General features: G+C 32.8%; 1 protein-coding gene across 1 annotated transcript; it reads left to right on the forward strand.

Moving 5' to 3' along the window:
• The first annotated feature begins 414 nt into the window (after positions 1-414).
• On the forward strand, positions 415-17,767 carry LOC131157300 (long chain acyl-CoA synthetase 4-like). The gene is made up of 19 exons (XM_058111345.1): positions 415-876; positions 2,555-2,618; positions 2,729-2,818; positions 3,247-3,303; positions 4,025-4,073; positions 4,504-4,580; positions 4,882-4,921; positions 5,007-5,101; positions 8,846-9,013; positions 9,156-9,266; positions 9,348-9,435; positions 11,103-11,169; positions 11,889-11,964; positions 12,074-12,191; positions 14,881-15,126; positions 15,230-15,369; positions 16,389-16,571; positions 16,709-16,828; positions 17,463-17,767. Exons 1-19 carry the CDS (start codon positions 722-724, stop codon positions 17,496-17,498), a joined length of 1,980 nt encoding a protein of 659 aa, XP_057967328.1. The 5' UTR covers positions 415-721; the 3' UTR covers positions 17,499-17,767.
• Positions 17,768-24,148: the final 6,381 nt, after the last annotated feature.

The following is a 24,148-nucleotide window of genomic DNA, read 5'->3' on the forward strand; positions in this document are numbered from 1 at the left end:
ACCAATAATAGTATTTGCCACTATTGGAAAAATAAGTTAATTAGTCAATAATAATCATATTTTTCTAGAAGAAATGGTCATTTACTTTCTCAATAATTTTTTGGGCATTGTTTTATTCAACAATTCAATTAATACAACTTTCTAATTTTAAGATTTTAGTAATGAAATATATATATTTTGTTAAAAAAAAATTATGTTAAAAAATGAATACATTAATTAATTTAAAAATTAAAGTAATAATTTATGAATATATTTCATATTTAAAATTAATGAACCGTGTGGTCTACGGGTCTACTAGTATTTTTATTTTTTGAATTCTTCATCATAGATTCATAGAGAGGTAAAAAAAAGAAAAAAGAGTTAATCGGACGGTCCAGAACCATTATTTGAAAGAAGAATGGTTGATGAGACAACGAGAATGAAAGAAGGTGCTGGCATTGACCGCTTTTAATTAATTAAAAATAAAAATAGATGTAAAACCCAGAAACGGATCTACGAACTGTGTAGCCAGTGTGTTATCTCCATCGGCGGAGACTACAATATCCACACCTCGGTCTCTCTCTCTCTCTCCCTCTCTCTCTCTCTCTATCTGTCTCTCTCTCTCTCCATATATATGCAAGTCAAAGCGACGGGTGGCCTCAGAAGCCAATAAAGCCTCTCTCCGATTCCTCTTCCATTCTCCATTGCTCCATCGCAATTCGTCTCTCGCCGGAGAAGAAGAATGGCGCAGCAGCCGAAGTTCATCATAGAAGTGGAACCGGCGAAGGCAGCGGAGAATGGAAGGCCATCGAGAGGACCTGTGTACCGCAGCGCCTTCTGCAAGGATGGATTTCCGCCTCCGATCCCCGGGATGGAGAGTTGCTGGGACGTTTTCCGGTACGTTCTATCCGTTTCCGCCGCGGCGAATCGAATCTCGATTTTGAAGTCGAGCGTTTTTCATTGTTGCTAATTGTTTTGAGTTGCATGTTGTATGTTGTGCGCCTTTGTTTTTGTATGGTTGATGATGCAAAGACTTTTACTCCACTGAAGCTATGCGTTTTAGGTTTGTCTTGTACCGGAAACCATTCGATTGGTGAAAGAGTTACCGCATTAGGTTCGGTAAATCAGAAAAAAAAAAAAAAGTAATCATTTTAAGAATCTGGAATTAAGTGAATTGCATTGGCTGCTTCAAAACAAAAACTAATAACCCGGTATTAATGTTCGTCTCTGAGAATCTTGATTATCGTCTTTCGTTGTCAATTTTTCTGAAATGCAGTTCTCGTATCTTGCTTTGTCGATGATGCAAAGGCTTTTACTTTGAAGAATTGCGTTATAATTAGGTCTGTCCTGTACGGAAAATTGGAGTATATCTGTGCTTGTAGCATTCGGTTCTCTTAAATAATTACTGATTTAGCTCCAATAAATAATTACTGACTTTGCTTATATTCTGCTGTTTAAGCCTGGGAATCTGAAAGTAAGTGAATCGCAGTAGCTGCCTAAAAAATTATAGCCGAACAGTCTCTCTCTGCACGTCAATTTTGCAGAGTTGTTTGAGAAATTTTCTAAAAAATTACTGATTTAGCTCCTGTAAAAAATCACTGATTTCGCTTATTGCCTGAGTTTTGGCTGGAGAATCTGGAATTAAGTGAATTGCAAAATCACTGATTTCGTTTATTGCCTGAGTTTTGGCTGGAGAATCTGGAATTAAGTGAATTGCGATAGCTGCTTCAAAATTATAAGATGACAGTCTCAAAGCACTTTACTCTTGCACGGTTTAAGAAATTCTCTACAGAAAAGTTCATTTCTTCAGGAATTTTTGAAGGAATAGGTTTTAGGTCTTGTTTTTATACCATTGGAGCTTATATTGTTTGATTTTCCTAAGGGCTGTTTGGATCAAGGATTTTGCTTGGAAAAAGGAAAAGAAAACGAGAAAGAAATTTATTTTTCATTGTATTTTCTCTACATATCAAATACTATTGAAAATGAAAAATTATTTTAATATGATCAAAAATTAAGAAAAATTAAATGTCAATTATGTGTAAAATCAAATTTTTTGTTCATTAATTTGGTATAATTTAATTTTCTTTCTCACTTTTTTTGATAACTAAACATGAAAAAGTATATTCGTTCATGTTTTCCCTTCCTTTTTCTGATGTTTTCCAAGTTCCAAAGGAGGTCTAAATAATTACTAAGTTAGCTTCCTCTATAGGAACAAACATTGACCTGAGAATCTGGAATAAGGGAATAAGAACAGTTGCTTCAAAATTATAGCTGGATAGCCTTATGGCACATTAATCCTGCAAAGTTGTTTAAGAAATTCTCAAAAATAATTCCTGAAGGAATTGAACTGGCTTCCAGGACAATCTTCTTTGTAATACCCCCCTCATTTTATACTATTCTGTGTGGCAAGTAATAACTGTTTACTTGCATCCTCTTGTTCTGAGCATGCGTCTGGTTCTGTGCATGAATTGGTTCTTCTCAATAAAATGCATCGACTGATTATTCAAAATCTGGAGAACAAAATTGTGACTGCACTTGCTGTAATTCCTAATAATATATAGTGCTCCTGTTACAGTATGTCTGTGGAGAAGTATCCTAACAATCGAATGCTTGGTCGTCGAGAGATTGTTGATGGGAAGGTATGTTATCCTTGTTTTTCACAATTCTTTGCCCTAGAGAGTGCCTCTTTTGGAAAAACATTTGCCTTTATTTAATATTTAATGTTGCAATTTTTGTTCTTTTTGTGCAGCCTGGTAAATATGTATGGCAAACTTACAAAGAAGTTTATAACTTGGTAATGAAAGTTGGAAATGCCATCCGCAGTTGTGGTCTTGAGAAAGTAAGTATTCATTTGTTCATATGTCAATATAAAATGGTTGAATGTGTTTGAATTGTTAGGATTATTATTTTCCAATGTTTGTACTCCAGGGTAAACAAGCTGGAGCACATGCAGATTTTCTTGGACCTTTAGCTTTATTTTGTTGATTTTTGGAGTATATGCTATATGTGAAATGGTTTTTGTAGGTTGTCTTTGGATTGCATAATACCATTTTAAGTGTTTTCTTACTTGTGCACTGCTACAGGATTTTATAGATGCCAATATTATCTTATGATGCATTAGTTTTTCTAAAATTAAGCCGTTATTGTGCCATTCCTCGCTCCAGATTCAAACTTCTCATTTAGCTGTTTTTTTCTTTTCCCCAAATTATTTCACATTTTGACTTGTGTCTAGTTTAAACTTGAAATAAATATTTTGCTGGTTTCCAGGAAGGACGATGCGGTATCTATGGTGCCAATTGCCCAGAGTGGGTTATAAGCATGGAGGTATTGTTTTTTAAATTTCTTCCTCTTTTTTTTTTTTTTTTTTTTCCGAATATATATTTTTCCCTGAATACAAACTTTTGTGTGTGTGTATTCCGTAAGATGATTGTTGAAAGAAGATGCCCTGCTCTACAATTCCTAAATGTTCCCTTGGATTATTTTTTTTTGTCATTGCTAGGGTGCACTGCAAGAGCATTGCTTTTTAAAATACCCAAGGTCCCTTCAGAGCAATGTGTGCTTGTGTTCATCTACTCAGCTGGATGGATCTTTTTCTTTTTTTCCTGGGTGTTATCGACATAGGGCAATTTATTTCCAATAAAGATATTTATCATTTTTTGAATGTGTTCAGTTTTTTCCAAAATACAATATCCAAAAATAGTTAAAAATTGACGAAAAAATCAGAAAGGGATAAAATATTACATTCATCGCATGAAGTAGTTAGTACTGGATGTGACCTGTGCATTGCATGGATTATTTTGATATAAAAGAAAAAATAAAGAAATTAAAACTACCATACATAACTAGAAATAGCCTATGCAGCAGACAAATGTTCTCTTCACCCTGTATCAGTTTTTCAGCAGACGTTCATAATATTTTTTTTGGGTTGATCTTTGTGGTTCTGCTTCCATCTTATCATTCTTGTCAGTTATGCCTATATGATGGACATTTATTGTTGCCTTGATGCTGTTGTCTTAAGACTGCTAACACTGTAAAACTGATGCAGGCCTGCAATGCTCATGGACTTTATTGCGTTCCTTTGTATGACACTCTAGGTATGCATCATCCCTTCTTGCATGGATCATGCAATAATTTTCTTCATATAACTAATCTGTGTTTTTTTTTCCCTCAACAAGTGAAGACTTGTAGATCTACTTTAGCATGCAATAATTTTCTTCAAATTACAAATCCATGTTTTTTTTATCCTTGAGAACTGTAGGCATGCACACAGTTAAGACTGAATATCCGACAGCCTGTTTTGTACCATGTGCTTAAACAACTTACCGCCATTTTGCGGTTCTGTCTTAACCTAATGTTGCTTTGAATATAATTCTAAATATACTGTTGATGGAAATTTAGTTTTTATATTTTATTGTTTAGGAATTCAAAATTCTTTTAAGAGATATCCTACTTTGAGTTTATTAATGCTAGTGGTTAAATATAGTGTTAGTGAGAGTTTGATTGCTTCTCTTTTATCATTTTTAGGTGCTGGTGCTGTAGAATTCATCATTTGCCATGCAGAGGTTTCAATTGCTTTCGTAGAAGTAAAAAAGATTCCTGAGGTAGGCGTATTCTTGTTTACACATGGATTCTTGACAAGGTGTGTGTTATAGGAAAACATTTAATTCATTTATGATGCATTTGTTTAAACTGACATGTTTTTGCTAGCTGATTTTTTTGGGGGTTGAAAGTTCATGGTTTTTTTATTTGATAAATGTAGGTACATTTTCTGGTAAGTTTATAGTACAGTAGATTTGATATGATAAATGTGGTCTTGGTGGCATTTTGTTAAATATTTGTAGTAGTATTATATTTTAGAAGTGAATATGATTTTTACCTGTGGATTATAATTTGCCCTCTCAGGTGTTGAAAACACTTCCTAACACAACCAAATACTTGAGAAGTAAGTTGCACTTGTGTCCTGAATTACTTTGGGCAATGCACCTTGTGTTAAGAAACTAATCATATATCTACAATTTGTTGTGTAGCCATTGTGAGCTTTGGTAAGGTTACCCAAGAACAAAAGGAAGAAGTCGAAAAGTTTGGTTTGGCAATATATTCTTGGGAGGAATTTCTAAAACTGGTATGTTATTTGCTCCTATTATAAGATTATTGTTGTTATTGATTGTGAATTTTGATTCCCAAGGTGCTTTTCTTTGTATTATGTGAAAGTCATCTTAAAAAATCTTGTTTTATGAAATTTTTTTATTCTATTTATAAATATTAGTCATTTGCATGTCATTTTGTTTAGAGATAACTGTTATCTGCATAAATTTTAACAGCAATAGTGAATCCAAGGCAGGGGTGTTATCTGTTGACTTTAACTGCAGATTCATTCCTTGTCTGCAAATATATATATAATGCCACTGTTGAGTTGGAATTCAAAATCTCGAGCAAGGCGACACAGTGACAGGCTAGGTTCTAACCATTAATGCTTAGGAAACTCCAATTGATTATCATTTGGATGGGTACAAAAAAATATATGCTTAGGCTTTATATGCATGGCCACTTCAATGCAGAAGGCCTCCTTATATGTGTTCCATGTGTCATCTGTCCAACGAAACACACACGTCCCTCTTCCCTCATTACCAGTTCTTTGATGCGCCATTTTAGTGTGTTTTGATGAAGCTTGGGTGGCTCCATGGGTCGTGGGGGATTTCCTAAAAGTGAACTCAGGGTTGGAAAATCCACAAAGGTAGGTTTTATGGAGATGTGCAGTTTTTGCTACTTTGTGGATCCTTTGGATCAAAAGGAGTTCAAGAATCTTCAAGACCCACAACAGTTCTCCTAGTTTGTTATGGGATAGAGTTGTGTATTTGGCCTCTTTTTGGCTCATTCTTTTGGGTTTTCCTTGGGGACGTCACTGCCCAACCTGCAAAGGGATTGGTGGCAGCTCTTTCATAGTTGTTTATATATTTTCTTTGTTTTTTCGAAGGACACCTTGTTCTCTTCTCTTTGTACGTTCTTTCTTTCTTAATATATTTTCTCTTATACAAAAAGAAAAAAGAGAAGCAAATATATGTTTAGAGTTCTTTTTTTGAGGACTGAGGTGGCACAACCAGATAGCCATCAAGCCTGGTGAGGTGCCTAGGCAGTAAGGCTGAGAAACCTGAGTGCGCAGAGCAGTAGGTTTTGGGCTCTGGGAATAGGAAATGGGTCTGTTTAGGGAGGGTTACACCTGATCAGGCTTTGAGATGACCTGGGGAATGTTATAAAGGAGCCCTTGACACAGGGTAGGTAGGTGCAACATTGCAGCAGTTAAGAGTCAAGTGACTCAATGATAGCAGTCACTTGGATTACAGTACATAGCCACATGTGGTTAGTGATACTTCTATTAGAGTGCCACTTTACCTATCAGGCCTTAGCAACTTCCATTAGAGAATATTCCGTGTAAAAGGTGACAATTTATGCTATTCAGATATAGTTGGACATATGTTTCTTATGTTCGTTATAAATCATGAATTTTATTAAACTAGTAAATGTATCACGTGTGTTGCACGTAATTGTATGCGAATAATATTGTGTAGAATATTTTTATAATATATAATTAATTATATATATTTTAAATCCAATTAATAATATATTTTCATAATTTAGCATACAAATATTAAAGTGTGAATATTCAAATTTATAAAAATTAATAATTTTTTAAAAATTATAAATACAATATTGGCATGAGATACTATTATAACAGTGTAAATATGGGTAGTGGGGACGTGAAAAATCCTAAAAAATTTAAGACACAATATGACTAATACTCTAATTAAAATTATGACAATGTTGAATTTTAATATTTTACATAACATTATAGATAGAAAATTAACAAGACTGTTAGTCAGTGAGTCTAATGAGTCTATTAGTTTTTATTTCAAGATCAATACAAATGATGTGCTACAATTAAGGAAGCCGTACAAAGCCCTTAGTCCGGATATTTATGTGATGTGCAATGAGTCTATTGAGACTATTAGTCATTTGTTCATTCATTGCAAGGTAGCAAAATGTATGTGGAAGAATTTGTTTTCATATTCTGAGGTTTGGGTGGCTCCAGCCGCAAATCAGGATTTTTTTGAAGTGAAGTTTTGGTGCTTTGGGGAGAAAAGGAGAGAGGATATTTTGGGACTGTGCTGTTTTTACAATTTTTTGATTGCTTTGGCTGGAAAGGAATGCTTGACTTTTAAAAATCAAAAGACCTCTCCAAGACTGCTTTGGGAGAAGTTATTTTCCTCAGATTGGATTTTATGCCCTCTGGTATCCCAGCTGTCGCCAACCTATTTCAGGTCACACAAAGCTAAGCTCCTGGGTGAGGACTACCTCACTTGACTAGAAAAGCAACAGGAGAACGAATCTCTATTATATATGATAATTCTTGTCTGACTTTCTCTCAAGATATTGAAATTCTGGGCTCATTTTTTTTTTGGGGGGGGGGGGGGGTGTTCTTTTGCTCTCCGACATTCGGAGGGATTAGGATGCAGCTTGATGTAACTTGTTAGTCTTTCCTTTTTTCTTTTTCCTCTTTTGAGCTTTTAATTGGAGGATTTCTTATCCTCATTTCATTGTAATTATGTTATTATAACAGAATTGTTTTATCATCTGAAAAAAGGTCATTTTTCACTATTTTTAATTTATTAAAATCTCAATATATGACTTCTTCCCATAAAAAAATATTAATAACTTCATTACAATATCAGAATTGTAATTTGCTGCCTAAAATCTTAATTATTGTGATTTTTTCGTTTATTTAATGTCAATCAATGAATTTTTAAGTTTTAAATAAATTTAAACATTTTTATATGGAGGATACTTCTAGGTATCTAATTGCATTTCTAAATTTATCTTTTATAAATTTTATTATTATTTATCTAAAATGATAAGACACTTCACAATAATTTTAGAAGACATCATATGAGTTTGCCTTTTTTATTTTCCGATGTACATTTTATGTAATGTTTATAATGCCATTGCAATTTATTTTTTTGAATGAAATGGATTTTATGTCCAAATATTGATGTATTCAAAATAAAAATTTTAAATTTAGATTTTTCTAATGTTATTGAATATAATTTTTTTTATAAAATACTTGTCGTCTAAAAGATAACTTTTTTTGTTGACAAAATTATTTACACTGTTTGTATTTCTATATATGATATGTATATACACTTTTTTTTTTTTTGGCTAACTAGAGTTTCTTTTTTAGGTTTGAGCTTTGACATATCTTAAATAGATTTTATTAATGTAGTTTTATCTAATTTTGGTTGAATTTATTTTCTTTTAGGAATGTTTAATATTGCTTTTGAAATATAGGATGTTTTTGCCACAAAATGATTTACTTTATTCATACTTTCATTAATTTATTACAGTATAATGTATATAGATGTAGATATTTATATATAATGTTAGTTTATTTTATTTTAAAATAAGCTGAAGTTTTTCCTTTCAAGTTCAACTATTTACTTATAGACATTCTAAATGTAATTTCATCTAACTTTGATTGGATATAATTTCTATTTATACATACTATAAAAAATTATTTCTTTAAGATTATTTGGTCTTACTTTCAAAAGATCAGAATATTTTTGCAACAAAATGATTATACTATCCATACTTTTATATATAGTATAGAAATTTACTTTTAAAAATAAGGATTCTTTTGCCACAAATTAATATACAATTACAATTTTTAGGAGTTCTTAGTCTTTCTTTTAAAGGATAAGGATATTTTTGTCCATAAAATGATTTACACCATACGTTATATATATATATATATATAGGTGATAAGTTTATGATAATTATAAATTCTGATCCAAATTTGTACTTGTTTAATTTTCAGGGAGAGACAAAGCAGTTTGACCTTCCAGTAGCAAAGAAAAGTGAAATTTGTACAATAATGTATACTAGTGGAACAACAGGAGACCCTAAGGGTGTACTGATATCCAATGAGAGCATTGTTGCTCTTATAGGTGGTGCAGACTGTCTCCTGGATAGTGTGAATGAAGAGGTGATTTCCTAGTCATTTCTAGTTTCTTTCATAGACAAGAACTAAAGTTGGAATACAAGATTTTATATTTTTTGATTGGTCTTCCAGCTAATTGATTGATCTATTTATTTTATCTAATTTTAATGTATCTGATTTTTTGTAGTTGCATGAGAAAGATGTATATCTTTCATATCTTCCCCTAGCACATATTTTTGATCGGGTGATTGAGGAGCTTTTTATACATCATGGTGCCTCAATTGGATTTTGGCGCGGGGTAAGATGACTACAGATTATTCTTTAACTGAATGAGATTTAAATACAAAAAGGTGTCCATGTGTCACATTCCAATTTTCAGGATGTGAAATTATTGGTTGAAGATATTGGAGAGTTAAAACCGACAGTTTTCTGTGCTGTTCCTCGCGTGTTAGATAGAATTTATTCAGGTATCATTTCTCTTATGTTCCAATTTGCTATTGAGTTTTTATTTGCTTACTGGCTAATGTTGTCAGAGATATCCTTGTGTCAGGATTAGGATCAAACTTGTTCTTTGTTCATGTTGTCTGCATGGATCACCTGCAGGGTTTGAGATCCAAAACATGGTGGCCCAATTATCTATAAGAGAAAAACAATTAAATTTATGGCAAAATACACTGCTATCCAGTGTGGTTTGCTGAAATAGGCAAACCTCCCTTGACATTTAAGTATAATGATACATATACCCTTTACATTAGTTGACCATCTCCTTTAAAATTTTAAATTAATTGAGGTGTTGCCCTTCGTTAAGACTAACATATGAATTGTGATAGGATTTGGAGAAATGAACAAGGTAACAAATGCTTGTTATATATTTCTACGTGCACAGCATCTTCTTCCAGGGACACTATTTTCCATTGACACTATTCTCTTTAAATTCATGTCGAACAGTTTGTGAGTGTTTTTTTTTTTGACAATAGGACTTCTTCCACTTACCATTTAGGAGCCAAATTCATTATCAAGACAAATATATCTCACCATCATGTGAGGGGTGGTGGGAGAGAGAGAGAGAGACTAAAAGAGGGACAGTGTCATGATAATTAAAAATGAGGGGAGGCAATTGTCATTTTTAAGCATCTGGGGAGGCTTGCATCTTTTTGGAAAACTTTGGGGTACTTGGAATTTTTAGCCTTAAATCTACCATTTTTATGCCTTTTCTTTTTCCCTTTATTTATGGGTGCGTCTCGTGGTATCCCAAATATGATTTTCAACATTGAAAGCATGCAGATGACCAGATTTGTCGGAATTTTTAACAGTTTTAAGTTTTTTCATTTACGGGTTTTGGAATTTATGATGGGAGTAATGGGACTGCTGGAGCCTGTGTCTTAAACTCTACATGTATTCTTCAGCTATTACACATGAGTAGAATATGGCTATGACTTTCACATCCTCTAATCCTGCACGTGGGCCATTTTGTACTGATGTCTCAAGGTATCAATGCAATGAGATGTCAATACCTAGACATGTTGACTTCATTGATTCATCATTCGATACCTGCCAATTTTTTTGGTGAGATTAAAATATATGTGAGTTGTCTAGGTTCTCACCTGCAATATTACATGGTGCACTGTGATATGTGACAACCATAAATAACCAACTGGACTTGCTTATGGAGCCCTCAGCTTCCACTTTCTCATATTTCACCATGCTATAAAGCCCAAAGTAGACTCTCCTTCTTACCATTTTTCTTTCTTTCCATGTCTATTATTTGTTTAATCTTAGTTTTCAAAAAGTAAAATAAAAACATTAGTTTTTTTATTGAACACATTAAAGTTATGCAAAAAATCAATTAACTAATTAAGGTGAATTTGTTATTTAAATTAATTATTTTGACACTTTTATTGCTCATTTTTTTATCCTTTTTTTTAATGATCTTCTAGGGTTTAGAATATTTTTTTTGGGGACCGTGTGTTGCAAAATGCTAATACTGATTTGTAGTGCAGCCTGTTTGTACCTTGACTTGAGAGTAATACATAAATCCATAAGCCTGATTATGTTATTTTGCAAAGCATCCAAGAGATTTAGATTCTCATTCTGTTACATGCATGTTAATGACTTAACCACTGCATATTTTCAGGTTTGACACAGAAGGTTTCATCAGGGGGTTTTTTGAGACATACACTGTTTAATTTTGCGTACTCATCGTAAGTTCTATTTTGTAATTCTTATTGCTTAAAGGAAAAAAAAAATTTTAATAATTTTAATGCAAATTTATGCTGATGGCACAGTTACCTTCAATATCAAGTTTTGTCATCCTATATGTCTTGGTGTGGTGCCATGTTGGTCTTTTGGGCAACAATTTTTAACATCTGAAACCTTTTCTCAACATATATAGTACTTTGACTACTTTCTTAAAACTACAGTAATCATTTATACTATGAGTCCCCTCAACCATAACTTCCTGGCTCTGCCATTGTATATATTATCTTTACCACCTTCTTTCTTCTTCTTCCTTTTTTTTTTTTTGCCTTGTGGGGGGATTGTTCCAACCACAATAGGAAACCTCAAATTTTGGACAGACCCCCTGAGACACAAGTTTTTCTTCTCTCCTTGTATTCTTTGCTTCTATAAAATTTTGAAATGGTGTAGAAGATATTTAATGCATGCTTTCTGTTTTCCAAGTCATGAAGGTTATTAATGCACACTTTGTGTTTTCCAAGTCATGAAGATATTTAATGAACGCTTTCTGTTTTCCAAGTCCAATATTAAGCATTGTTGCAGCATTTCCTCTACTCAGTTCATGTGCATTTGCTCAATATGCAGAGAGCATTGTTTGGCTCTCAATGGATTTTTTTATTTATGTAAAGTAAGCTAATCTATCGCTGCTTCACTGCCTGATTTTATTTTGTCAAACATGCTGTAGCAAGATGAATTCCTTGAAGAAGGGAAATAAGACTGCTCAGGCAGCTCCAATTTGGGACAAAGTTGTATTTAGTAAGGTGCCTTCGTAGATCTTTAGAACATTCAATATATGTTTCCTTTGATGGTCAAAAAAGGGGCATACTGATTGTTTTGTCTTATATCTCATCAATCTTCATATATCCTCAGGTGAAGCAGGGGCTGGGGGGAAATGTACGAATTATTTTATCTGGAGCTGCACCTCTTGCTAGTCATGTAGAAGCTTTTCTACGAGTGGTGACATGTGCTCATGTTCTGCAAGGATATGGTATCCTTTTCTTTTATATAAAATATATCGGAAAGATCTGCTAATGTTTTTTCTTTCCATTGTTAACTGTTAATGTTTAAATCATTGTTGTGTTTATGTTGGCATAATATGTTGGAAGTGTTTTTCGTTGTTTGTAACCTAATAACCTATTCAAGGTTGTTTGCTGGTTCCAGCCTTTTTGATAGAAAGTTCATTAATTTCTCTTGGAATAATATGTCTGAAGTGGCTTATCTCTGTTCTTAAATTCTTCCATTTGTACAATTCAATTCAATTCATGACCGATTAGGATCTGGCATGCAAATGGAATCACTGTTTGCAAATAATTGACCATGAATTTGTTGACTCTTTCTTGAATTGCATGATTCTTGATTCTAATTGAGAATTGTATTCAGTAAATATTTGATCCAGCCTGGACAGATTACCCAAATCTCTGTTTACTATATAAAACCTGAAATTGCCCTATTATTTAACTTAAATGACCTTATACCCTTTTCCAATGGCCCTCAAGGTTCAAATGAAAGAAACCCATTGATTTTATGTTTCTTTTAATTTTTCAAAAAGTATAAATTTCCTAAATTTTTTCTCAAGGGTTTGAAAATCCAATAAATTCTTTGTTTCTTTTATTCTCCTCAAGAATAGTATATTTGGAAACTATAATTGTGTATGTGTTTGTGTAAAATTTTCTTTTATATTTTTAAATTTTATTATATTTTATATTTATATGAATTATGTACTTTTAATATGTGCAAAGAGATCTAAATGTCTATTTTAGGCCACATGATTGTTCATTTTTTAAATATATGTCATTTGTTTAAATATATGCACGTCATTTTCCATTGATTTGGAAGTTTGTACAATTTGATTTGATTCTTGATTCTCAATTCACAAAATTGAGAATTTGACTCACAATTAACAGTGGTTTCTCAACTTATTCAAGTTGGTTTCCAAGTTCTAGTATCTTTGGTAGAAAGTCCATTTGGTTACTTTTGCTCAGTCACTTGTAGTGGTTATTACCATTTTAGTATCATATGATACGCAATATCATATGGTACGTATCATTTTGGCAGGGAACTGATGCAAAACATGGAGGTGTATCAATTTGTTCTTTTTTTATTGTGCTATACAAAGACTATTTCATGTACGATACAGAGCAACATAGGACACTTAGCCAAAAGTTCATTCTTTTTATATTTTATTTATTTTTTCCTTTTTTCTTAGAGATAGCTTATTCTATTGCATCTAACCCGTATTTTCTTTCTTCTCCATCAAAATTAAAACTTTTGGTTATCTAACTAAAGAAGAAAATATTCTTTTTTCTGTCCCTCTGCAAGGTGGGGTTCTCAAATCAGTTTCTTTTCACTTGGTCCTACAAGAGAATAGAAGTTATTGTGTGTGGTTTTTGACAAGTTTGTAGCTCCTTTGATGTTATTGGGGATTTTTTGGTAGTTCATGTAAGCTTGTTCCTTGATGGTGGTTTGTGAAGTGTGAAGCACCTTGGTTCCTTTTTTCACTCAGTTGAAAAATGGTTGACAAAGGAAAGGGAAAGAAAGGGGTTGTGACGGAGATGAAATTGAATAAATAGTTGTTGAAGATGATGATCATCTTTGTGATCATGAGATCAATGAAGTAGATGATGATGATGTTGACAGATATCTTGGAGATGATTTTGATGATTGATGGAGATTTACAGATGATGCTCATCCCCCTCATTTAGCTTTCTTTTTTGATATAAAACTATATCAGTATGTCACCATGTTATTTGCATATAGACTTGGGGGGACTATATGCTCATATTTTTAGTAGTTTATTAGAACTCTAGAACTGGTAGATATGTTGTCCATAGCTTATACAAGTATATTTGTACAACGTCAATTTATTGGCTTTTTTAGTGCATCTGTGGTCAGGGATGGCTATCTTAACATTTTTGGGTACATGTTTGCTGCTATTTGACTCTTTGGCTCTTATTATGAATGAGAAGTTGTGGTGTGCTAGTTTTGCTATTCATTATTGTGGAATAAATGCATTCTCACACGCTACTAGCTTTATTTCTTATTAAAACTTTGAAGTGTTTGTATATCTTATGATGCAAAAAATGATATGATGCATGATACACCAAAAATGGGAATTGAAACACAATTACAACTCTTGAGTTGATAGCTAAGTTAATCCCACAAGGAGAGGACTTGAATTATCTCTCTTCATTTTTGGCATTCAATGTCTCTGGGCCCTTCCTTTGTTCCTCATCTACAGTAAGATGCAAATGTGATTGATATTTACGATTTTGATGGAATATGTCATGCTGCATTGCAGCACCAGCATGTAATTGTTTTCTTGTGGAAATGATCATATGCTTTGAAATGATGGGAAGTGGCATACTTTGTTTTCTTTTATGTTGCCACTTCTCAGGAGTTTGGTCTACAAAACTATTGTTATTCAACTCATTCTGCAGATTTCCCTGTATCATAGCTTATTGTCATAATCACAATGATATTCATTCTTATTAATAGAAAGGTGCAGTAAATGTACTGCATAAGTGATGTATCTGTTTTGAACTCTAGATTTTTTTTTTTTGCCTACATACTAATGTTTGAATTTAAAATGGCCTAAAAGCTGTTTTGATTAATCACTGTTGAAATTTATTATCCTGTTTATATACTTATCTAATTTGTTTCATTTTAATATAATGTAGGTCTTACAGAAACCTGTGCCGGGACATTTATTTCATTGCCAAATGAAATGCAAATGCTTGGTACAGTGGGTCCACCCATACCAAATGTTGATGTGTGCCTAGAATCTGTTCCTGAGATGGGATATGATGCCCTTTCAAGCACACCCTGTGGAGAAGTATGTGTGAGGGGAAATACCGTTTTCTCAGGGTATTACAAACGTGAAGACCTCACTAAAGAGGTCATGGTTGATGGGTGGTTCCACACAGGTTTGCAATTTCCATGCTTCTCAAATTGAGTTCAGGTCCAGTATGGCAGTATGTTGTAAATCGATATCTTTGTTAGTGTAGCTCATAACAATCTTTGCATCAGGGGATGTTGGTGAGTGGCAGCCAGATGGAAGCCTGAAAATTATTGACCGCAAAAAGAATATTTTCAAGCTCTCACAGGGCGAATATGTTGCTGTTGAAAACTTAGAGAATGTATATGGTCTTGCTTCTGTTCTTGACTCGGTATGCTTCTCACTTGCTGTGGACATTTATGACATTTATTTTAGCATATGTTTTTGCTTCTCAATGTCAACCCTCTCTCTTAACTCTTCTGAAACAAAATAAAGAGATGATCTTGGCTTCAATAATTGATGTCACACATTTTTTAATGGTTAAGAAAAGCTGCTATTAGGCAATGATTTTGTTTCATGCTTTGTGAGTGTCTCAATCAGTTTAAATTAATTTTATCTATGCATTATCTAATCATGTACAAGGAGAGAGGCTTGTTGTGTCCTTTATAAATTTGCTGTTGTCGTAATAGAAAAGATTTTCTTTTTGGTGAAGCAAATAAAAGCTCTAATTTTTTAACTTTTTATGGTGAAGGCAACAAGTCTATATTGTCTAGACATGCAATGAGAAAGTAATAGTTATTTGAAAAACATAACTAAAAGTGCAACAAATTGAAAACCTGATCCATTGCATGCTCATTTTTCTATTAATTATTTGACCATCATTTAAAAGAATGCAATTTAAAAGATTAATAAAATGTAGGAATTACTTACTATATTCATTTGATAATATTCTTAAACTCACGAAACTCACCCTTTGATACTACAAGAACAATCCTATAGTATATGAGGGTTGAAAAATGGGGAGATTAATTTTTTGGATGACTTTTTATTTAATTTTTTTCAAATTTTAGAAATTTATGGATATTTTTCTTTTAGTTTTATTTTAAATTCACATTACCATTTATGTTTTTTTTTTTTTTTTGTGTGAAGAACAAAATTACATGCACAATGATTTAATGCACAAAAGCAAATTTTAAATATTGTACTGTGGCCACAAAAAATGGATTAGAAAAATCTGGCATCCACTTCTTGTTACTACAGCTAAAAACCGCAATAAAAACTAGAAATGTAGAAAATTGCGTTACTGCCTTCCCCCCCCCCCCCCCCCCTGCACTTTTTATTTTTTATAAATTGTGCTGCAACAAAAGCAGAACAGGATAACAGTTTAGTGACTCTGTGTGTCAATTTCAGATATGGATATATGGGAACAGTTTTGAGTTCTGCCTTGTTGCTGTTATTAACCCAAACAAGCAAGCAGTTGAACACTGGGCTGAAGATAATGGTGTGACAGGCGATTTTAATTCCCTCTGCAAAAACGCCAAAGTAAAAGAATACATAATTGGAGAGCTAACAAAGATAGGAAAAGAGAAAAAGGTTCTTGCTCTTGTGCCTTGATGTCTTCTGCTTTATGTCATTTGTTTATTGAACTGTTTTTTAACTCGATGATGATGATGGTAATTTTACTGCTGAGTGCTCACATTTTGTGATCCTGTCTAATATATTTCTTGCAGTTGAAAGGCTTTGAATTTATCAAAGCTGTTCACCTTGACCCTGAGCCATTTGACATGGAACGCGACCTCATCACTCCAACATATAAGAAGAAGAGGCCCCAGTTGCTCAAGTACTATAAGGTATTACCTGCTTTTTTGTCATTGGAAAAAAGTACTTCATATCACTATCCTCAATGCTTCGTGAGGAGGTTGTCATTTAATTCATGGACGATTCCTGGACCAACTTTGACCCCCATGCTGCTGCTTTGTTTGGTTTAATCTACACCAACTTGGTGATAGAACTATAGTTTACTTGCATCATAGTATCCCAATGTCGCCCCCCTGCTGATGCATCCAACCCCATATAAACACGGTGGTGTGACCATGCCTCTCCTCCTCCAACTGCATCATCTGAAGAATATAATTTGAAAAAAAATAAAAAAGTAAAATTGTTCCTCTGGTATTAGAATCTTGGACACACTTGAGAGTTGAATGTTCAGACACTTCTAGATTATAAAATTAGCAAAACTATCTAGAGTATTACATATACCACACAAGGGTTCTGATTTGTTTGGCTTCCAAGAATGGTGGTTTTCCTACCATGACATTCTGGATTGGCGCTCCTTTAGAAGCTTCTTGGTGGTTCATTTAGGTCGTGGTTTGATGCATCATGTTTAACCCTTGACGGGAAACTGTTGATGAGATTAGCTTAACATTTCCATTTTTATGCATTTGCATTATACTGAGTTCCTGATGGTAGATCTTTGTGTCGCAGAGTGTCATTGACGACATGTACAAGAGCTTGAAGTAAGCCCACTGCCTGAACTCGTGCCAGTGCTCTTCTTCCGGGGGAGTAACAGCTAGTTTGATGCATTGTTTTTTGCCCTTTCTTCTGTGGCTGTGCATATGTCTATACGTTTAGGTTATAAATTTGAGTTAAAAGTTGGCATTTCTGCAGTGTAGTTCTCTTTGATAAGTATTTTAAATTGTCATTTCAATAATTATATTATGTACATCAGGCGTCTTTTACTCTTTTATACCGTTTATTAATTTAAAACCCCTTTACATCTTTGCCAATAATCATTATTCCAAAATATGATCTCTTTAAATTTATGCAAGAATATTTGGAGCTCGAAAAACAGAGAAGTGGAAAACTTCTTGTTTTATAATGAAGAGAGGAAATTTACTTTTTATTTATCTAATGAAACTATTAATCAGAATGGACTCTTTAGCTGTGGTTCCAGGTTTGAACAGAGAGCTTTGATGCCCTTCGGAGTTGCATGCTGGCTCTTATTTCTCAACTCGTGTGAATTTGGCCATTGATTGACTGCTAGTTTACAAAATCTTCAAATCGATTTGACGCTTTCTTGGAAGTTATCATCTCCTTCACTTGACAAAACAAACAAAACTCACGGTTTAAGGAAACATGATTATACGACCTGAATATTAAAGAAACAAGCATAAAAAATAGTAGAATGTTTGAGGTTGTTATGGTTCCGAAACTTATAAGTCATATCTTTGAATTTAGTGACAACAATAACAAACCAAATCTTTAGTCCTGGGGTTGGTTTCATGATTCTCTTTTGGTCAATTTATGTGATTGTATACAATTTCATTTGACAATTCAAGGTTATTAAATGTTTACTCACTATCATATTTCGAGTTATTTTGGATCTACTCCTATCCTTTTACCACCCCTCACAAAAACTAACTCATCTTCCTCATTGATACACTATCTCACCTATGTTACAAATGTCCTAACCATCTGAGTTGACCCTTCTTTATTTTATCTTTTACAGGACCTACACCTAATTTACCGCAAATATATTTATTTCTTAATTTATCATTTAACGTTATATCACTCATCCATCTTATCATTCTTATCTCGACAACTTTTACTTTTTGTATCTGTTGTTTTTTAGTTGCTCAACATTCCGATTTATATAACATAGTTGGTCTTACAATCGTCTTATAAAACTTCCCTTTAGGTTTAAGGTATTCTGCAAACTCGTAACATTTTTCCACTTTACCCAACCTACTTTAACTCTATGAATTACACCATCAATCTTTCCTTTAACTTGCATAATAGATCTAAGGTATTGAAATCTACTAATGCTATTAATTTCTTCATTATCAAATTTAACTTTATCTCCAATATTCCTCCTACTATGATTGAAGTAAAATTTCATATTTTCTATCTTATTTTTACTTATCCTAGAGCCTCTAGATTCTAAAGCTTCTATCTATAATTCTAACTTAGATTTTACTCCACTCTTAGATTTATCAATCAAGATAATATCATCCGCAAACAACATATACCATAAAACCTCATTTTGGATACTCCTAATCAGTTCATCTATCACTAAAGCAAAAAGATAAGGCCTCAAAGTAGATCCTTAATGTACATTTATTATGATTAGAAATTTTCTAGTCTTTCCACTTGTAGTTCTAAACACCAGTCATCACTCCATCATGCATATCCTTAATAACATCACTATACCTAAAACAACAACAACAACATAACCAAACCTTAAGTCTCACTAGGTGGGATCGGTTACATGAATAATTTTTCGCCAATTTATGTGATCATAGGCAATTACAAACGCAGGGCTATTAAATCCTTACTTACCATCTTATTCAAAGTTATTTTAGGTCTACTCTCATCTCTTCTATTCCCCTGCAAAGTAATTAACTCACTATTCCTTAAAGCGCACTATGTGACCTACATTGCAAGTATCCGAATGATTTAAGTCGTCCCTCCCTTATTTATATTCTAGGGAGCTACACCTAACTTGCTGCAAATATGTTCATTTATTAATTTATCTTTCAATGTTATACCACTCATCCATCTAATCATTTTCATCTTGACAGCTTTTACTTTTCAAAAATGTTGTTTCTTAGTCAGCCAACATTCTAATCCATATAATATAGATGGTCTTATAGTTACTTTATAAAATTTCCCTTTTAATTTTAAGGTTATTCTACAATCACAAAACACACTTAAAACACTTCTCTATTTTACCCAACTTGCTTTAACTCTACGTATTACATCTTATTCAATTTCTCCTTAGTATACATTACCTATAACATACATCTTTTTTTTTTCCCCCTAAAACCCATCATAAAACTCAATTCCCTAAGTACTCTATCATAGGTTTTCTCTAAATCAACTAATAACTTATGCTTTTTCTTTTCCCTAAACTTTTCCGTTAATTTTCTTAAAAGATATATAGTTTTTGTAGTGGATCTCTCAGGCATAAAACCATATCAATTTTCTAAGACAAGTTTTTTAAGACATACGTTTCTAGCTTTAATCTTAGTTCAACTATCATTTCTCACAATTTTATTATATGACTTATAAGTTTAATTCTACAATAATTATTAAAATTTTGAATATCTCTTTTATTTTTGTCTATAGGTATTAAAATGTTTTTCCTCTATTCATCTAACATTTTTTTGGTTTTTATAATTGTGTTAAATAAATTAGTTAACCATATAATTAAGTTATCATCTAAGCATTTCCAAACTTAATTTGGATATCATTTGGTCCTATAAATTTTCCATTTTCATCTTTTTTAATGTAAACTTAACTTCCTTAATTTGAATTTTGTGAATAAATATCATATTTTTAGTCATTTCCTTATTTGTCAATTCCAAGTTTAAGTTTTCTACTTGATTTTATTAAATAGCTTATTAAAGCAACTTCACCATCTTTCTTTTATGTCTTCTACCATCATCCCCACTTTTTATACATTTTACATTATCTAGGCCTTATATTTCCTTTTCTCTAGATTTAGTAAATTTAATTATGTATTTTTCCCCTTCTTTTGTATCTAATTTGGCATACAAATTATTAAATGATTTATGTTTAATTTCACTAACGACCTTTTTAACATCTTTTTTCGGCTCTTTACACTTTTCAAAGTTTTCCATATTTCTACATTTTTTTTCATGTTTTATACCAACTTCTTTTTGTCTTTACAACTTTTTAGACATCTTGATCCTACCGCTAACTTTCTTTACTATTCAAGAATCTTACTCTTGATTCACATAAAATCTTTTTTACTATCTTTTTAATAGAATTAGCTATCCTACTCTAAAGAGCATTTGTGTCTACATCATCCTCTATAGTCTAATCACCATTTTTAATCATTTTATCTTTAACTTTTATTATATTTTTTTCACTTTAAATTCCACCGTCTAGTTCTTTTGCGCTGATTTATTTTGTTCTTTCTCTTTCATTTTTTAAATACATATATTTAACACTAAAACTCTATGTTGTGTGGTTAAACTTTTACTTGGGCTAACTTTACAATCCATACATTATAAATGATCTACCCTCCTAGTTAAGAAAAAAAATTAAGACTTTTATTTTGTTCACTTTTGAAGGTTATCAAGTGTTTTTCTTTCTTCTTAAAGCAAGTATGTGTTGTAATAAAATAATATGATATAGGTGAAGTTTAAGATCATCTCCCTAGACTCATTTTTGTTTCCATATCCATGTCTTTTATGCATCTTCTTACAACCTTTATTATTCATTCCAAAGTATCCATTCAAATCTACTCCTATGAATATTTTTTCAATCCTTTGATATATCTTGTATGATACTATCCATATCTTCCCAAAATTATCTTTAAAGGTTTTATGCTAAGTCTACTTAAGGAGTATAAGCATAATGACATTTATTATCTCTTGACCTAAGACCATCTTGACTTTTATAATTCTATTCCCTACTCTTTTAGTATCTACTGCTAAAATCACAGAGGAGCCAAACAATTAGAAAAAGAAAAGGCTTACATTGAAAAATACTAGGGTTCTACAAGAGATAAATATGGCTTATATAGCCTACAAGAATAATATGGAAAAAGACTATTCTAGCCTAATATAATACAAATAATTATTATTACTAACATCCCCCCTCAAACTCACGATGTTGCAGCAAGAAGCATCGAAAGTTTGTCAACCAAAAAACGAAAGCGCTGGACAGTGTGGAACTTCGTAAAGAAGTCAACAACTTGTATAGAGGAGGGAACAAAGGGCAAAGTAATAGTCCCTTGCTGAAGGTGGTGTTTGATGACATGACAATCAATTTCAATGTGTTTGGTCCGTTCATGAAACATTGAATTCCTTGTAATCTGAATAGCCTTTTTATTGCCACAATACAAAGGAGTAGGAGTAGAAAATATAACACTCATATCAGCCAACCAACGTAACCACACAATCTCAGTCGTGGTAGACGTTATCGCACGATATTCAACCTCGATGGAAGAGTGCAAAACAATTGCTTACTTCATGCTTTTCCAATAAATAAGGGAATCACCTAAAAATATGCAAAAGTCGATAGTGGACTTTCAATCAATAGGATCAGTAGTCCAATCTACATCAGAGTTGGTACAAAGCTTCAACGAGGTCAAAGAGAATAAAAGAATTTGAAAGAGAGTCCCTCGAAGATATCATAAGATGCACAAAACAATTGACCAATGCATAGATGTAGGTGACGCAACAAACTGACTCACGATGTGGACAACATAAGCAATATTTGGGTGAGTACTAGTTAGATAAACCAAACTACCAACAATAGTACGATACAAGGTGGGATCAGGTAGGGGAATACCATCAGTGGGACTGTAACAGGCATTAACCTCAAAAGGAGTATCAACAGTTCGACTATCAGTGAGACGAGCACGGTCAAGAATATTTGTAATATACTTCGATTGGGAGAGCAAGTAACCTTTGGGGGAGTAGGCTACTTCAATTCCCAAGACGTAGCGGAGTGGCCCTAAATCCTTCATGTCTAACTCCTAAGCCAACATCTTTTTCAAGTCCACAATACCATCAACATCATCACCTGTAATAATCATATCATCAACATAAAAAGAAAGAATAATAAGGCCGGCAGAAGTACGCTTAACAAATAAAGTTGAATCATGAGTACTGGAAGAGAAGCCAAGAGAACAAGAAGGCATTTTTAACACCCAATTGAGAAATAGCCCACCGACCAACATAAGCTACAACAATAAGAGCACGAACAATTGTCATCTTGCCAACTGGGGCAAAGGTATCCTCATAATCCATACCATACTCTTGGGTAAAACCCTTAGCAACCAAACGAGCTTTGTATCGCTCAATAGAACCATTTGACTTCATTTTGATCTTGTAAACCCAACGAAAACTGAAAACTGAGGTGTGCTCCCAAGAGGGGGGGGGGTGAATTGGGTTTTTTTAAATTCTTTAGAAAAATATAACCCTTTTTAAATCTTGAGTTGATTTTAATTACACTTTTACAATCAACAACTCAACTCTTTATTAACCACCTAATTTAATAATTATTCTAATGTAAAGATGATGTTACCAATTCAATTTTCAATACTAACAATTTCATATTTGATTTTCTTTTTAACAATAAATAAGAATAACTTCAATGAATAGTTTCAAATTACCAATCTAAAGTATCTTGTAAAATAGATGAGATAATCAGTTGTATATTCAACAATTTCAGCTTTTAAGATTTCAATAGAAAATTTAATTCAATCATAAACTCCTTGTTTTAAATCAGTGTTCAATAATATTCCAACTTCCAACAAATATTAAAACATCCACATAATAAATTTGCACAAATTTAAAGATATTTAGGAATACGAGAGACCGAATTTTTACAAGGTTCGGCCAACAGCCTACATCCATGCCTCAAGCAACCGCTGTAAAGATTTTCCTTTCCAACTTTTTATAAACCAAGTTACAACCTCTCCATATCAGGTGGAGATCCCTCTCTAACAAGAATACCCCTTCTCATTAGCCAACGATTCAACAACCCTGAATCATCAAAACAAAATAACAAAAAAAAGCAAACTTTGTTGTCGTACAATGAACACTCTCAGTTAGAGCATTTTGTACAAGTTAAAAGCACAATATACTTCAGCAAATAAACAATATAAATAGATGAAGCTCAAAGTAAATATCATAGATAAGAAAAATATCAGCTAGAAGAGCTAAGAACTGTGAACTTTTATCGGCAAAATCACAACAGGTACTTCAACAAAAGTATTTAGCAAAATAGCTTTAGAGAGTAGAAAGAATTTAGCTTGATTGGCTTGATTGCTGCTTGTAGGTGTAATTAATCTTTAGGTTTCACATGTATTCATAGATAGAAAAACTGACTTTCATATTCATCAAGTTACTTGGAGTGTTTTCCAAGTTTTCACAAAATTTGGGGACCAAGTAATCAATTTTGGAAACTTTCCCTCGCTGTTTTAAATTTAAATAACCAAAGGTCAGTCGACTATGATTTACAGGGTCAGTCGCCTGATCCTTTATATTTCAGCAAATTTTCAAACTTAGAATGGGGTCAATCGCCTGAGCCTATGAGGTCAGTCGCCTAATTTTGTTTTTTTTGCTCAATTTATTTAGCATTTAATATGTCAGTCAACTGATCACGCACAGTCAGTTGCTTGAAGTTACAAC

The sequence above is a fragment of the Malania oleifera genome, chromosome 6 (assembly GCF_029873635.1).
Source record: "Malania oleifera isolate guangnan ecotype guangnan chromosome 6, ASM2987363v1, whole genome shotgun sequence".
Classification (NCBI taxonomy): Eukaryota; Viridiplantae; Streptophyta; class Magnoliopsida; order Santalales; family Ximeniaceae; genus Malania; species Malania oleifera.